This window comes from Castor canadensis, chromosome 1 (assembly GCF_047511655.1).
Source record: "Castor canadensis chromosome 1, mCasCan1.hap1v2, whole genome shotgun sequence".
Lineage (NCBI taxonomy): Eukaryota > Metazoa > Chordata > Mammalia > Rodentia > Castoridae > Castor > Castor canadensis.
The window spans coordinates 131,195,111-131,213,514 of record NC_133386.1 but is presented as its reverse complement, the minus strand read 5'-3'; the positions used below and the strand labels follow the sequence as shown (position 1 = coordinate 131,213,514).

The 18,404-nt window shown below is 36.7% G+C and overlaps 1 protein-coding gene across 1 annotated transcript in view; it reads right to left on the bottom strand.

The window, feature by feature from the left end:
- Positions 1-18,404, bottom strand: part of Gdpd4 (glycerophosphodiester phosphodiesterase domain containing 4) — an 85,379-nt gene that overhangs the window by 14,351 nt on the left and 52,624 nt on the right. The window contains exons 10-11 of the mRNA XM_074072307.1: positions 5,471-5,692; positions 4,211-4,365 (exon numbers count right to left, since the gene is read on the bottom strand). Coding sequence (XP_073928408.1) covers positions 4,211-4,365; positions 5,471-5,692 — 377 coding nt within the window. The remainder of the gene's footprint in view (positions 1-4,210; positions 4,366-5,470; positions 5,693-18,404) is intronic.

The window sequence follows — 18,404 nt, the reverse complement described above, 5'->3', positions numbered from 1 at the left end:
CAAATACTGATAAAAGTAACCAAAGAAGACTTAAATAAATGAAGAGACATGTTTATGGGTTGAATATTCAACGTAGAAAAGCTGCCAATTGTTTCCAAACTGATCTGTAAGTTTAATGCCAGTCCTATAAAAGCCTCAGCAACGTTTTTGTACAATTAGATCAGCTGATTCTAAAATAAAAATGGAACAGCATGGTCCCAGAAAAACTAACTTTTGAAAAAGGTAACATGAAAGGAAATCACTCTACTTGATATTGAGGTTTACTGAATAGCTATGATAAAGACAGCACAGTATTGAAGGACAGACACATAAATTAATGTGTCTAGAACAGAAACCCCAGAAAGACTTATATAAACATGCCCAAATAATGTTTGACAAGGTGTAAAAGCAATCCAATGGAAGAAGAGGGTTTTTTTTCAACAAATGGTATTGAAGAATTGAATGGCCATAGGCACCCTCCCCAAAGAGTCTAGAAATTTCAACCTAAACCTCGCACTATGTGTAAAAATGAACTCAAAATGGATCACAGACTGAATGTATAATGGAAAAATATGAAGCTTTTAGGAATAAACCAGAAAATTTGAGACCAAGGGATAAGCAAATAGTTTTTAGATTGGAACTTCTTTAAAGCATGATCCTTCAAAGGGAAAACTGGTAAGTTGGACCCTTTTGGAATTTAAAAAAAAACAAAAAACTCTTGCTATGTGGAAGACCCTGTTAAGAAGATGCTCCACATGAGCTAAAGACTAGGAGAAAATATTTGCAAACCATATATCCACAAAGGACTAGTATACAGAAGGTATAAAGAACATCAAAATTCAATGATGAAGGAAAACATACCTTAACCAAGAGTATAAATCATTGGCAAAAAGTACATAAAATGTTCAACATAACCAGCCATTAGAAAATACAAATTTTAATGATGATGGAATCACTAGACAACGATCAGACTGGCTAAAAGGAAAAACAATGACAAAAACCCAAAATGGCAAAAGTGTAGAGACTCTGGATCATTATATGTTGCTGGCAGGAATGTAAAGTGGTATAGCTTCTCTGAAAAAGTCTGACAGTTTCTTATAAAATTAAACATGTAATTACCATATCCCTACAATAGCACTCTGGGGCAATTTTTTCCAGAGAAATAAAAATTTCTGTTCACATAAAAACCTATATATAGAAGCTCATAATGGTTTTATCTGTAATATCTCTTAGATAGAAACAATCAGATATCCTTAAGTTGGTGAAAATTAAACAAACCTTGGTATATTCATACCATAGAATACTACTCAGCAATAAAAAGAGACAAACTATTATAAATGAAACAACTGGATGAATCTCAAAGACTCATACTAAATGAAAAACAAGCCAGTCTCAAAAGGTTACATACTGTATGAGTCTATTCATTCTTAAAATATCAAAATTACAGAAATTTTACCAGGGGCTAGGGTTTGAGTAATTATCAGAAGTAAGAGTTGGAGGCAGGGGGGAGAAGAAGGAAGGAAATAGAGTGTGGTTATCAAAGATCAACAGAAAGACACCTGTGCTGATGGTACTGGTCTGTATCTTAGATGTGGTTCTGAATCCACAAACCTACATATATGATGAAACTGCAGAGAACTACATAAAAACACACAGATGCATGTATCCATACACATACAGAGACATGTATTATGACCACTGATTTTTTATGGTACTGGGGATTGAACCCAGGACTTCAAACATGCAAAGCAAGCAATCTATCACTTGAACCATGTCCCCAGCCCTTCTGTTGGTTTTTTTTTTTTGAGATAGGGTCTCGCTAACTTTGCCCAGGTTGGTCTTGAACTTTTGATCCTCCAGTTTCTGTACATTGTTGGTGGAAATGTGTATTAGTACAGCTATTATGGATAATAGGATGGAGGTTCCTTAAAAACTAAACACAGAATTGCCATATGATCCATCATTCCCAAGAAACAAAATCAATCTGAAAGAAACCAAATCAACATGTCAAAGAGTTACCTGCACTCTACCTTCATTACACCTTTATTCACAATGCCAAGACATGGAATCAATTCAGGAGCCCATCAATGGATGTGTGTATTAAGAAAATATGTGTATGTATGTATGTACATACACACATATATACAGTGGAATACTCTTTAGTCTTTAAAAAGAAGGAAATTCTGTATTTACAATAATATGGATGAATCTACATGAAATAAGCCAGGCACAGAAAGATAAATACTGTATAATCTCATTTACATATGGGATCTTAAAAAGTCAACCTTATAGAAGCATAGCATATAATGATAGAGACTGGGGGTGAGAAAAAGGAGAGATATTGGTCAAATGCTATGAAGTTTCAGTTAGACAGAAGAAATAAGTTTTTGAGACTTACTGAATAGCAGGGTGACTATACCCAATAATAAAGCATTGTATACTTTAAAATGGCTGAGAGTAAATTCCAAATGTCATAATACAAAAACTGTAAGTGAAGTAATGGATATACTAATTTGGATTAATCATTCCACATCATATACATATATCAAAACATCACATTGTACCCTATAAATGTATACAACTGTGATCTGCCAATTAAAACAATATTAATTTAAAATTTTCTTAAAAACATTTAAAAAGCTGGGTGTGGTGGTATGTGCTTATGATCCTGGCACTCTAGAGGCAGAGAAAGGAGGAGTATGAGTTTGAGGCCAGCTTAGGCTACATTTGCTCTCCTCTGCAAAAGGGAAATGATAAATCCAGTGCACAAAATGGGATGGTGATAATGAATGAAGCAGCTAACACTTAGCATTTTACAGATTTGGCCAGCATTTTGTTGAATACATAATATGATCATCTTTAATCTTTTTACTATTTCAGTAGGAACCACTGATATACTCATTTACAAGGGAGAAAACTATTAGAAACTTGTCCAAAGTTAAAACCAGGTGTGGTGGTACAAGCCTGTAATCCCAGCACTTAGGAGGCTGAAGCAGGAGTATCACAAGTTTGATGCCAGCCTGAAATAAATACACAGCAAGACCCTGTTGAAAAACAAAAACAACAATGGAGTCTTTACTCCCATTTCCTGCATGAGAAACAGAAAATGATCTCCCTGCCCCTACGAACGTCTCCTTACTTTTATCCTTTTACCAAAATGAACCCTTTATACTAAAATGAATCCTTACTAAAACTTAAAAAAAAAAAAAACTTGTTTAAAGTCACACATGTAGGCCAGGATTTAAAACACAGCCTGTAGTCTAACAAGCATAGCACTTGGCACATAATAAAGGCTCAATAAATAGAAGCTATTATCACTTTTTTCAACCTGGCCTAATAGATCAATATAAGTTATTAAGAGAGGGAAATCATCTTAGGGATGTTTTAGCTGGAAAAAAGTACAAGAAAATAGAAATATGCTCAAAATAGAGCAGTTGAACAAAGAGAAATCTTCTGATTGGGAAATAGAGAATAAAAATATCTATATAAATTTCCAATAGCCTGGCTTATTCCTTGGGATGCAGAAATATACACAGAATTTTTATGAGAGACTTTGGAGCTATACATATATACATCTCTATCCATCCAAGGAAGACCTCGTCTGTGAAGCATTTAGAGTTATCTGAAAAAAAATTATTCTTAAATCTCAGAGAAAGGTAATATGGATTAAATTACAAAGTGATTAGTAACAGTTAAGTTTGGAGAAGTGTTTTCATTTCTAGGTCCTTTTAATTCTGAAAATTTCCAACTGTATATTCATACATGTGGTGGTAAATAATTTAGTTGCTTCTCATGCTTGGCTATTTTAAGCCTTTTCAATAATGATTTAGATATATCCTTAATTATCACTATGAGAAACATGGCTATCTCGATCACAAAGCTATTTATGATGCAGTACAATCCATCTGGAAATGGCAAGAGGAAATAAACAAGTTTTTGAGTTGACTATTCAATGTCCACCTTATAGAAAAACAGAAATGTCAAACATACGAAAATATGTGGAATGGTGAGAAACTGAAGCACAAAGGAGAAGGAGCTAAAGGGTCCATAATCTACACCTAATAAATGTAGGAAAGGAGGGAGGGGGAGGAAGGAGAAAGCAGAGAATTCAAAGAAGGTAACCAAACAAAGAAATTCTAAAGTGAGAAGGGAAGTTAAGCAGCTTAGGTGGAATGTATGCTTTGAAAATTTAAGGTGATATATGTCAAGAGAAGTGTGGCCAAACACTCACCTTAACCCATTGTAAAACAATCTCTTGTAGTCAACATTTATTATACTGATGTTTTCTTTTGTAAGGCGTTCAATGGAGAACAAACGGCCCACATGCTGAAAACCAGGAGCCATCCGCCTGACATAGTCCCTATCAAAACTTGGCAACCAAAAAATCTGTAAGGAGAAACAGGAAGTCCTTTAGTAGACTGTTAGCTCTCTAGGTACAAACACCCCACAGAGAATGAACGAAGCTCCATTCCAGCACTGGCAGTAGTCTATTGGAAGTAGAGAAAGATTCTAGCCCTTGTTGAAACAGTTAACCTGACCTAATATTGTTTAATGAACTCTTAAAACAAGAGTCTTCATCAAGATTGTTCTGGAACTGAGTTTTCCCAGTTCATATTATAGGTCATAGGGCCCACTGTGTACAGAAAGCATCATACCAAAATGTGGGTGAGGGTTAGGGATATAGCTAAGTAGTAGAGTGCTTGCTTAGCATGCTTAATATCCTGGATTTGATCACCAGTGCTGACTAAAAAAAAATGTGGATGAGTTGGTAGATATGGATGAGAGGTGGGACTCTTTGAACTTTGTAAATGTCACAATGTACCTCCAGTATAACAATAATATAGTAAAAATAAATAATTTAAAGTTTTCAAAATGTAAAAAAAAATGGGAATCAAAAAAAAATCTCTGGTTGTTGATGCTAAAAATCATCTGTGACAGGGGTTATTGCTAAACAGGGGTGCTATTAAAACTCTTCTGTGGAAATAGGTCTATTTGAAGAAGATACCTGAGTCACTCATAGTACTCCCATATTCTGAGAATTAAAGTGATTTGGAACTGACTGCCCAAATGCAGAGAGTTGCTTCTGAAAAACAAGACAAGCACATCTTTGCTCAAATAAGAACCAGCTGTCTTTCTATATCATTCACCAAAGCTAAGTCCTCAAAGCCTTAGTCCTATGAAGACTCTTTCTAATAGATCTATATTGATGATAGTGCAGGTCATATCACATAGTTTTTATATACATTCTTCTTTAGCAGGGTGCTGATATTTCACCTGGTTTGGAGTAGTACACAGTCTCAATGTTTTTCCCCACTGAGATAAATTTAACTGAGTCATTCTCAGATTACATGTAGCTGTATAAATAATAATCTCCATTTTCATAGGAAGCAAAATTACTTAAGGTTCCCAGGTAGGTCAAATTCAACTATTATGCTCCCGGGACATGCTACCCACCTCCCAACCTCTACGATAAATACTAAGATAGACATACCAGATGTTGCTCAATTTTAGAGTCAAGGATCACCCTTACTACTTGGCGGACATAGGTATTTCTGAGAGGATGTTTTGGTGGAGGGCCAAAAAGATCAAATATCACAAACTTCTTTTCCTTCTTTGCAAGTTTCAACAAATCAATTAGTTGTGGAATTGACTGGTTGCTCGCTCTTTTTTTATCAACCTCTGATAAAGGTTTCATATTGAAATATGGTTTGCTCTAAAAACAAATACATCAAAGAAAACAATGATTCTCATAAAAAAGCAGATTTCAGTTCCCTTATTTTGAGGTCTCACCCCCAGCTCTATCTTCATATTGCTCCATTTTCATTCAATCAACTAGGACCTGTGAAATACTAGTTCTGAGATAAGAGTTACCAAGGAGAGAAATGAAATGGAATCTCCACTGGTAATTATGGTGTTGGAATGATTTCTTCTATATCTTAGAACATCTTGTATTCACAATGACAGTCCTTCATTCTTATCTTGACCTTCTTTCCAGTCTTTTGTTCTGTAACTCAAAGTAATACATCCCTTTTCAGTCACACTGTCTTCCTGAGCGTGCTCTCACAGTTCTAGTTTTATGTAATGGAGAACAAGTGTTTTGGCTTCACAATGAATTTGATTTGATACCAGTGCTAATTCTCCCTCATCTGCCTTCCTTGCCATAGCCACCTGCCGAAATCCTAACCTCAACTGTTCAAATGCTACTACCTCCTTCGTGAAGCTTTCCTTAAATATTCCTGAACTAAAGAGATCTTGGTGACACTGAGCACTGATAGCTCATTCTTATGCCTTGGTAAAGAGTATGTCTCATTCTGTCTTCTATAGTTATTTGTACATGTATTAGATGGACCAAAGTTCAAATCCTGACTTGATATACTTCTTGCTGTGCAACTTTGGTAAAATCATTGAAATTCTCAGTCTAAATTGCCCAAACTACAAAACGGGGGAGCGATAGGACAATCTATGTATTTCTTAGTATTATTTTGTAGATTAAATATGATAAAATATTTATAGAGTCTGACAGCATATCTAATACATAGAAAAGTACACAATTCATATTAGCTCCCTCACCCTATACTGAGTCTTGCTGGAATATAGCTCTCTCAAGGCAGGAGTTTCCTGTATGCTTTTCAATGTACGACACTTCAACTTTACACATAGCAGACATACATGTTTGCTATATTATAGTATATAGTATTATTACTTGTCAATTTTAGATAATTTGTGGGTGAAGGCAGTGATAAAAGGCTACCTCTTAGGAGAAGGAAGCAGTAGTACTTCACATTTTCTTAAGAGTCAAGTAACCTTTCTTTTTTTCTATACAACTTTTATTTTCCTTTCACTCCCCTCTTTGCATTTCTTTTCCTTTGCTTATCTTCCTAACTGCCCTTTCTCACACAGTATGATTGTGCACAGTTGTTGTGTACATCCATATTGTATAACATACCCATAAAATTGCTAGACCAGAAGGCAGAGCATAGAAGTTGAATGAAACCATGATTTAGATCTGAGTTGAGCACAATTTAGGGTTTTTGTAATTCTCAAGAACATAGATTCTTGCTTCAGAATTCAAGATTTTGTTAGATACTTCCAGATCCAGACCAAATGGTTCACTGAATTGTGAGGAAAACTGTTAAAATAATAGAACAGAAAGACCAAGAAAGGAAAAAATTGAAATGGCAAAAGCAGTGAAGATTTATGACAGCAGAGCTTAAAACTCGACTTGGGAGAGCTTTAAATGACATTATGACGTAGGGTGTAGATCTAACAGTTGAAGTAACAAAGGTTCTTTTTTGTATATAAAATAGGGGACTTAGCCAGAAAAATGAACCAGAATGGGAACAATGTCTGCCAACACATGGCTGAACAATTTTCAAAAAGCCCTTGGAAGTAACAAGCTAGAAATGAAACAAACTTCTAATTCTCCTGATAAAGCACCTAGTACCTCAAATAAAAAATAAGACTAAAAGGTTCTCTGTTCTCTATGCTTCTGGCTTAAGAGTTATTATAAGTAGAAGGGTCACAGGAAGAACTAATATATCATATTGGTTAGGAAATAGAACAATTATCTAAAATGTATCCAATGATACTACATCAAGGGAAACATTCTAATAAGAACTATCTGTAAGTATAGAAGAATAGCAATAGTAATAATTTTCTTATTGAACCAGGTGCCATTAATCCACCATTAATCCCATTACCATAAAATAATCAGATTGCTAAGAATATCAAAACCATTCAAGTAATGGGGATTTCTAAACAATCCTAAATCCTTTTCCATGTCCCAACATAAAATTTACTTTGAAACCATTGTCAGAAAAGTATTCCTTTCTCCTCTATGGGATTTTCCTTACGAATTTAAATGTTAGGAATCTACTTTGCAAAAGAACTACTGGAAGAAATGTATAACAGACAATTAAGTAATTTTTAGAAGCCTCAGAAAATTCTACTGCACATTATCAAATTATAACAGGTATAGACATCAGTATAGTGATTCAAAGAATAACCATATAGACTTCTGGTTTCCTGTTTCATATGGAATGAACTTGGAAGATGTCACTTTTTCTAAACAATAAGTAAAGTTGAATAGACTGAAAACTCAACAACTGTTCTTGGAGTGACACAAGCCACTGCCCATAAGATTTAGCAGACAGGAAAAAAAGGCAGTTGTAGCTTACTAGAATGAGACTCAGGAATAGAAAACATTAAGGGAACTAGTGTTGGGGTAGGGAAATTGAAAGAAATTAAATTGCCAAGGCTCTAGGAGAACAGACCTGACAATTATAAACTCCAGAAGCCCCCACACTTCTTTGAGTTTTAGCTCCACAAGCTTAATCAGGTTCTCACAAATATGGGGCGAAAAACCTTCTCATGCCTCTATAAAAGGAGAATGGAAAGGAAAACATTTTTAAATATCTCAGAGCACTCTGCTTCTTAACAAGGTCTTCTCTTATGATAATCTATTTAACCAGAGCCTGACCTGCTGGGATTTTGTCAGACCCTAACATGATAGCAGGAAGGGAAATACCCAATTCCAGTCCTCTTTAGCTATTCTTTTCCATCAAAGGGGCTTGGGCATGGGGAAACTTAAAAGCATGTGTGCTCAGGCTCACTAAAAGACTGAATTTGGGAGGTTGAGGCAGGAGGATTGCGAATTTGAGGTCTGGGCTAAACAGTGAGACCCTGGGAGAAGGAGAAGGAGAAGGAGGAGAAGGGTGAAGAGGAAGAGGAAAAGGAGAAGGAGAAGAAGGGGGAGGAGGAGAAGAAGGAGAAGAAGGGAGAGGAGAAGAAGAAGAAGAAGGGAGAGGAGGAGAAGGAGGAGGAGGAGAAGGAGAAGCAGCAGCAGAAGAGAAGGAGGAGAAAATACAATCATGGCTACAGAACAGTTCCTTTTCCTATATGCCTAGCCACCACATTATCAAACACCTACTTATAGCAGTTCTTTTTACCTGATGTATCATAACCAGCTATCAAGAAAATTTACAAGGTATACTAAAATGCAAAAAACATAATGTAAGAATACAGACCAAGCAGCCAGAACCAAATGTGACAGAGATGTGATAATTATCAGAGAATTTAAAACAACAATGAATAATATGTGAAGGGCTTTAACAGACAAAAGTAGATAGCATAAAAAAGATGTAAGCAGAGACAGAAATCCTATGTAAGAATCAAAAAGAAATACTACAGATTAAAAAAAAATTAACAACAATGAAGAATGCTTTTGAAGGGCTCATTAGTAGGGTGGATATGCTGAGGAAAGAATCTCTGAGCTTGAAGTTCTACTAATATAAACTTCCATGACTGAAAAGCAAAAGGGAATAAAGACTGAAAAAAAATGAGAACAGAACATTAAAAGACTGTGTGGCAACTATACAAGGTAAAGATATCTGCACTCCCATTTTCTTTACAGTCTTATTCATGAAAGCCAAAAAAGGAATAAATCTGTGTCCATCAATGAGAGAATATTCACACAATGGAATACTCTTTAGCCTTTAAAAAGAGGAAAATCTGTCATTTGAGACAACATGAATGAACTTGGAGGATGTTATGCTAAGTGAAATAAGCCTGGTATAGGACAAACACCACATGATTTCATTTTTGTGTAGAATCTAAAAAGTTAAACCAACAGAAACAGAAAAATAAAATAGTGGTTACTACAGAAATGTTGGTAGGAGGGTGGGGAGCTGTTGGTCAAAGGAGACAAAATTTTGGTTAGACAGGAGGAATAATCTGAAGAGATCTGTTTGCTACTTGATGACTACAGTTAATACAATTTATCACATACTTGAAATTGTTAATAGATTTTAAGTGCTGTCACCACAAAATTATAGGTATGTGAGATAACACATTTGGTAATTAGTTTGATTTATCCACTATACAATGCATACATATTTCCAAAAGCCTTCCAGTTGGGGCTGAGAAAGTAGCTCATTGATAGAGTGCTTGCCCAGCATACATGAAGCCCTGGGTTCGACTGTAGCTTGCAAAGCAAAACCAAACAAAGAAACCCCAGCCTGTTGAGCACTATAAATATACACAATTACTGACAGCTAAAAATTTAATAGTAACAGATTAGCTTGGATTTTTAATGAGATTGTACTGAAACTGGAAATAACACCTTAACAATACTGAATCTTTCAATGCATGAACACAATATATCTTTTCACTAATTTAGATCTTTGGGTTCTTTCTTTTGTAGTTTTCAGCATACAAACCCTCACAAATAAAGTTTTTTAGATTTATAGCCAAGTACTTGATCTTTAATGCTATTATACTGCTATTATTTTGTTAAGTTCAAATTCCAATTCTTCATTACTAGAATATAGGAATACACATAACTTTCTGTATCCCACAGCCTTGTTAAATTTACTTGTAGTTCTAGGAACTTTTTGTAACATATTATTTTGGAATTTCTACATAGATGTTCAGGCAGCTTGCTTTCTTCCCTTTAAATCTTTTTTTTTTTTTTTGTGGGACTGAGCTTTGAATTCAAGGCTTTGTAATTGCAAAGCAGTGCTCAATCACTTAAGTCACATCTCCATTCCATTCTGTTCTGATTATCTTGGAGATGGGTTCTTGTGAACTATTTACCCAAGCTGGCCTCAAGCCATCCATGATCCTCCTGATCTCAATTATGATTATAAACATGAGACACCCACAAGTGCCGTGCTTTCCTTTCAAATCTTAATAGATATCTGTATGCTTTTCATTCATTTTTCTTTCTGTAATGCATTATCTAGGATTTCAAGTATGGTGCTAAGTAGGAGTGTTGAGGAAGGACATTTTGCTTTGTTCCAAACCTTAGAAGAAAAGCATTCATTCTCTCACCATTAAGAATAATGTTACCAGCCAGGCATGGTGGTACACTCTTGGATCACGGTCCAAGAGCAGCCCTGGGGAAAAACACAAGACCCTATCTGAAAAACAACCAAAGCAAAAAGAGATGGGAGTATGGCTTAAGTGGCAGAGTTCTTTCCTAACAAATGTGAGGTCCTCAATAGCCAAGTTATGGAAACAGCTAAGATGCCCCACTACTGACAAATGGATTAAGAAAATGTGGTATCTATACACAATGGAATTTTATGCAACCATGAAGAAGAACAAAATGTTATCATTCGCTGGTAAATGGATGGAATTGGAGAACATCATTCTGAGTGAGGTTAGCCTGGCCCAAAAGACCAAAAATCGTATATTCTCCCTCATATGTGGACATTAGATCAAGGGCAAACACAACAATGGGATTGGACTTTGATCACATGATAAAAGCGAGAGCACACAAGGGAGGGGTGAGGATTGGTAAGACACCTGAAAAATTAGCTAGCATTTGTTGCCCTTAATGCAGAGAAACTAAAGCAGATACCTTAAAAGCAACTGAGGCCAACAGGAAAAGGGGACCAGGAACTAGAGAAAAGGTTAAATCAAAAAGAATTAACCTAGAAGGTAACACACATGCACAGGAAATTAATGTGAGTCAACTCCCTGTATAGCTATCCTTATCTCAACCAGCAAAAACACTTGTTCTTTCCTATTATTGCTTATATTCTCTCTTCAACAAAATTAGAGATAAGGACAAAATAGTTTCTGCCGGGTATTGAGGGGGTGAGGGGGAGGGGGAGGGGGCGGAGTGGGTGGTAAGGGAGGGTGTGGGGGCAGGGGGGAGAAATGACCCAAGCCTTGTATGTACATATGAATAATAAAACAATAATAATAAAAAAAAACAAGTGTGAGGTCCTGAGTTCACACACCAGTGCCATCAAAAAAAAAAAAAAAAAAAAGAGTGATGGTAGCTATAGGTCTTTTGAAGTTCTTCTTTTTAGTTTAAGGAAGTTCTCATCTATTCCTATTTTGCCAAGAATCGTTCATCACAAATGGAATTTGCTGAATGATTTTCCTATGTCAATTTAATGACCATGTCGTTTTCCTTCAGATTGTTAACAAGGTAAATTATACTGAATGGTTTTCAATGTTGAAATCAGTCTTTGACCCCAAAGATGGACCACACTTGAGTCATAAATTGTGGATCTGAGGTGCTATTATTTTGTTAAGGTGTATTCTATGTTCATGTATTACTACTATCATGGATAAAGAGTGGCATTAAATCATTGGTTTTGCGGGGGGAGAGGGAGGGGGCAGGGTAGGGGTAAGGGAGGGGGTGGAGGAAGGGGGAGAAATGACCCAAACATTGTATGAAAAAAAAAAATCATCGATTTTCTGTTACTTGCTATAACAAATTACCACCATCTTTGTGGCTTAAAACAACATGGTATCGTTTGTTGTTGTCTAGTATGGATCTCACTTGGCTAAAATCAAGGTATCAGCAAGGCTGTGTTCCATTCTGGAGTCTCTAGGGGAGAATCCATTTCATGGTCAGTTCTACTGTTGGCAGAATTCAGTTCCACGGAAGCAACTGAGGTATCCATTTCTTCTGTCAACTAAAGACAATTCCCACCTTAGAATGGCCATCTTCATTCTTTGGCTCATAGCCTCCTTCTTCTATCTTCAAAGCCTGCAATGGAGGACTTTAAGGACTTTGCTTTTAAAGACTTGCTTGACTCAATCAGGTCCACCTTGACAATCCAAGATAATCTCATCTGAAGGTCCATAACCTCCATTACATTGGCAAAGACCTTTCTACTGTGTACAGTAACATATTTTTATATTCCAGGAGTTAAGGCACAGGCATCTATAGGAGGCCATTATTCTGACTACCACACACATCATGAAAAAAGGCTAAGTTCTTCAAGGAGATACAGCAATCCTAAACATACATGCTGTTAACAACAGAACTTCAGAATGTATTATGCAAAAACTATAGATCTGAAAGGAAAAATAAGATCAACATGAAGACTTCATCATGCCTCATTAATTGACAGAACACATAGGTAGGAAACTGTAAGGATAGAAACAATATAAGCATTATTACTTAACTGAACCTAATGACATCTACAGAACAACTGCATAATACATTTTTTTTCCAGTACTGAGAATTGAATCTGGGTACATTCTAGACAAGCACTGTACCACTAAACTACACCCCCACCCCTTTTAACTCTTAATTTTGAGACATGGTGTTGCTATTTAGCCCAGGCTGGCCTGGAACTCTTGATTCTCCTGTCTTGGTTTCCCAAAGCATTCATCCCCGTGCACATTCTCGTCATGTGTAGTTAGAAAATTCATCAAGGCATACCATATTCTTGCATAAAATAAGCCTTAGTAAGTATAAAACAATAGAAGTTATACAAAGTATGCAGTCAGTCAAAAGCCAAATTAAACAGGTCTGGCACTGGTGGTTCACTCCAATAATCAGAGCTATTGGGAGGCTGAAATCAGGAAGATTGAGGCTCAAGGCCAGGTAGACAAATAGTTCGAGAGACTCGATCTCAAAAATAACCACAGCGAAATGGACGGGCAGCATGGCTCAAGTGGTAGAGCACCTACGTTGCAAGTGCAAATCTCCAAGTTCAAACCCCAGTCCCAACAACAATAACAAAAAATGATTAAACTAGAAATCAATAAATTATCTGAAAAATTCACAAATATTTGGAAATTTCAGAAACTATTCCTAAATAACTGATGGGTTAAGGAAGAAGACTCAAATTAAAAATGTTTCAAACTAAAGAAAAATTAAAATACGCATATCAAAATCTGCTAGATGAAACTGAAGTAGTGCTTACAAGTAAGCACATAATATTAAATATTAAGAAAAAAATCTACCCAGCCTGGTGGCTCATACCTATAATCCTAGCTACTTAAGAGGCAGAGTTCAGTAGGACTGTGGCTTGAAGCCAGCCCAGGCAAATAGTTCCTGAGATCCTATCTTGAAAACACTCAACACAAAAAAGGGCTGGAGGGATGGCTCAAGCAGAAGAGCACTTGTCTAGCAAGTGGGAGGCCCTGAGTTTAAGCTCTAGTATTGCTAAAAAAAAAACAAAATCTAAAATCAGTCACCAAAGCTTCTACCTTAACAAGCTAGAAAAAGATTAATTTGAACCAAAATCAAGCAAAAGAAATAAAGATTTGAGTAGAAATCAATGAAATTAAATGCAAAAAAACAATGAAGCTAATCACTGGTTTTTTTTTTATAAGATTAAAACAATTGTTAATTCTCTAGTCAGCTAAAGAGAGGTCATAAAGTACGGAAATCCAGATCCTTTAGGATAATAAAGAACAATTATAAACAACTCCATATCAGGGTAAAATAGGTCTTTTCCAGGTTAGGCACTAGTGGGAGGGGGGTGGACATAAGGAAAGGGTGAATGAGGATGAATATGGTGGATGTATTTTGTATTCATAAGTGAAAATACAACAATGAAACCTGCTGAAATTGTTCTCTAAGAAGAGGAGGAAAAGGAAGAATGATAGAGAGGTAAATCTAACTCAGATATTTTGTAAGCACATATGTAAATATCACAATGTATCCCCCTGTACAACTATTATATGCTAATTTAAAAACCCAAAAAACAAAAACAACTCCATGTCCACAAACTTGACAACATAGTCAGTAGTCACTCCAGAAGAGCCTGCATCTATTAATGAAACTGAATCCACAAGTGGGAACTTCCCAACAAAGAAATCTCTAGGCCCAGGTGTGTCTACTATTGAATTTTACCAAACACAAAAGAAAAAATAACACCAATTCTACACAATCTCCTCTAGGAATAGAAGGAGGCACATTTTCAACTCATTTTATGTGCCAGCATTGCACTAAAATCAATTCCACATAGCAACATTATCAGAAAAGAAAACTACAAACCAATATCCTTCACGTGCATTTTTAATTTCAGATATTGTTTTTCAGCCCTCAATATGGCAGGAGCTGTAAAGAAGAAGGAGGAGGAGGAAGGAGGAAGGGGGAAGAAGAGAGGAGAGGAGGAGGAGGAGGAGGAGGAAGAGGAGGAGGAGGGAGGAGGGAGGAGGGAGGAGGGAGGAGGGAGGAGGGAGGAGGAAGGAAGAAGGAAGAAGGAGGAAGGAAGAAGGAAGAAGGAGGAAGGAAGAAGGAAGAAGGAAGAAAGAAGAAGAAGAAAGAAGGAAGAAAGGAGGAAGGAGGAAGGAAGGAGGAAGGAAGGAGGGAGGACGAAGGAAGGAGGAGGAAGAGGGGAAAAGGAAGAGGGGGAAGGGGGAAGGAGAAGGAGAAGGGAGAAGAAGGAGAAGAAGAAGGAGGAGGAGGAGGAGGAGGAAGAGGAAGAGGAAGAGGATGAAGAAGAAGAAGAAGAAGAAGAAGAAGAAGAAGAAGAAGAAGAAGAAGAAGAAGAAGAAAAAGAAGAAAAAGAAGCAGCAGCTCTACATTCCCAGGTAACATTTTGCATATAAAATATGTGTTTTTAGAGTTTGGAATGTTTTAAAGTTCTGAAGAATAGATTAGAAGTACAAGGAGATCTGTTAATATTCTCACTGCCCTAAATATGTTCTTACTTCAAGGGAAAAGACCTTTTAAAATAATTCTGTATTATATTCTATAAACAGAACATTCTTCTCCTTTCTGATACTGTTGCTTACTATATAAATTAAACAGACTAATTCAGTTTGTTACCATTAAGTGGTTCCTGTCTTATTACCATTCTTGTCTGATGGTGTCTTCCATAAGATCCAGACCAGCAACTAGAAAGAACAGACTCAAAATTTCAGTTTGAGGTTTTGAGTGACACATACCCTGACCTACTGATACTGTAAGGAATACTCATGAACAGGCCTCCCAGTGTGACATTGCTGACTCAGGCAGACACCAGGCAGTCTGTATTAGGAGACCGAATCAGGATTTCCAAGGTTATACTTTAGACCAGCGGCAGAACAATTTGTGAAAGTGGACTGATAACCCAAGCTGGGTGGGAGACTGAAGGAACAGATAAGCGCAATTTAATCATGACTTTCATTTTGGAATTAAGTAGATATTGTTTTAATGTCCTACTTTCTGTTGGCCATATGAGAAAGACTTTTAAAAAAAATTTTCTCTGACTCTTACGTTAAACTTCTGAGAAATGTTCTTTGCATTTAGCATTTTGCTCACCAGCCCCTGAGAATTCAGGAATAAAACTTCTGCTCCACCTCTGCTTTTCATGGCAGTGCAGTCATTTGCATATGTTCAATAAAAATCTGTCTTCCTCTTCAGTGGAGTATCACTTGACAAATTGTGTTATCAACACCATGCTGGAGGTTCACATTTGAGTGTTTATTCCATTCAATCAGGTATGTATGACAAACCCTTTTCCCCATTTAAGACACAGATATAATTGATATTTGCAGCAAACGTTGACAAGCCTTCCTAGGTTTGGTGTCTGTAGTTCCAGAATTACAAGTAGTAAGAATGATCATAGCCTAGTGTGAAAAGGAGAAAGGATTTGCCTACATTTATAGGTGCTCAGGTGAAAACTTGCAGAGATGAATTTCTTACTTTGTAAATAATAGTAATAAAAAGATCTCTCAAATGCGAAGTAAGTCCTATTAAGCATGAAGCTGTATAGATTCCCTAAGTAATCTCTAGAACTTAGTCCAATGGCTTTAGCAGTTAACACAACCAGACTCTAGGAACCTTATGTAAGTTGATTCTTCTTACTGCACCTATAAAGTTAATAAAGCCAAAGAACACAAAATCATGAGACCAGCTTCAAAATAATCAATAGAAGTTAGAATCACAACAGGAGAAATACTTACAAATAAGGCAAAAGTTGATTGCTTGGCATTGTATTATCATGGCAGAGTGTTCTTAAATGAACCCATCTGTGGGTTATCTGATTCTTAGAGGAACGTGCCTTTGTTTGAATTCTTTTTTTACTTTTCTTTTTTGGCAGGGTCTCATTATGTAGCTCAGGCTATCCTCAAACTCATGATCCTCCTGACTCAGCCTCTAGAGGACTGAGATTACAGGCATGTACCACTATGCCTAGCTACTCATTACTTGAGATTAGGGCCTCGACTATGTAAAGTTAGATATTAACTTAGGGAAAACTGAAAAAAAAACAAAAGTGAGTTTTGACCAGTAACGATATAAATGATTTTACTGTGGAAAAGAAGATAACCCTAAAGGTTGTGGCTTTATTGTCATCTGGTATATTAACTGAGTTTGTATCTAACTCAGCAATCTAGTTTCAGGTTTTCTTTGTTTTACTGACTATGCAGGTTATTTTCTCACTTATCTTTTGAGTGGGTTTTGTCATCCTGCTTGTTCCTCATTAATGTGCTAAATAAAATCTGTATTCACGCTGAGCATGGATGGCTTACACCTCTGATACTAGCTACTAGGGAAGCTGAGATTGGGAGGATCATGGTTCGATGCTAGATAGCCCAGGCAAAAAAGTTAGTAAGACCTCACCTCAACAGAATAAAAGCTGAGCATGGTGGTTATGTGTCTGTCATCCCAGCAACAGTAGGAAGTCAAAAACAGGAGGATCATAGCCAGGCCAGCTAAGGCAAAAAGTGATACCCTATCTCCAAAATAATCAGAGCAAAAAGGGATGGAAGGGTGGCTTAAGTGTAGAGTGCCTGCCTAGCAAGCACAAACACTAGAGTTCAAACCCCAGTACCAAAAAAAATTACATTTTTTATCATTTGAGAATTATATTTTCACAAAGCATACAAGAAAGTTCACAGAAATGTTAGTTGGATTGTTAGTCAGGAATTGAGCTGAGCAAACAGGAACAACTCCAAGAACTTCTACATCTATTTTATTCCATTGTCAGTCAGATTTCTGTAATTTGGATCTAGACTATCCCCCAAAGACTCATGTGGTAAAGGCTTGTTCCCCAGAGTAGTGCTATTGGGAAGGGGTGGGGCCTAGTAGAAGGTCTTAGGTCGTTGTGGAGTGTGCCCTTTGAGGGAACTGTGGAACCCAGCCCTGCCTGTCTCATCTTCCCTTTCCAGCCATGAGGTGAACAGCTCTGCTCTGCCATGTGCTTCCCATCACGATATGCTTCCTTGCCACAGACCCAACACAGCAGGGCCAATACAGCACAGACCAAAACTTCCAAAACTGTAAGCTAAAGAACAATGAACATACTAATAAGGACCAATTAACAACCATAGTCAGTTAATAACCATACCTATCCAATGAAGAATCACCAGAATAACCAGCACAACCAAGTTCTTTGCTGCAAAAAAGTACCCAGGCTTTCAAATCTTCTTCTATTTTGTGTGTGTATGCGTGCATGTGTGTGTGTGTGTGTGTGTGTGTGTGAAACTGAGCCTTGAACTCAGGGTTTCACACTTGCAAGGCAGGCATTCTACCACTTGAGCCATGTCTCCAGTCTATTTTGCTCTGGTTATTTTGGAGATAGAATCTTACAAACTATTTGCCTGGGTTGGCCTTGAATTTCAATCTTCCTGATCTCAGGCTCCCAAGTAGCAAAGATTATACGTGAGAGCCATCTATGCCAAGCAAGCCTTCAAATCTTTGTATTTTTAAAGTAAATTTAAATTTAATTTTTTGGGTA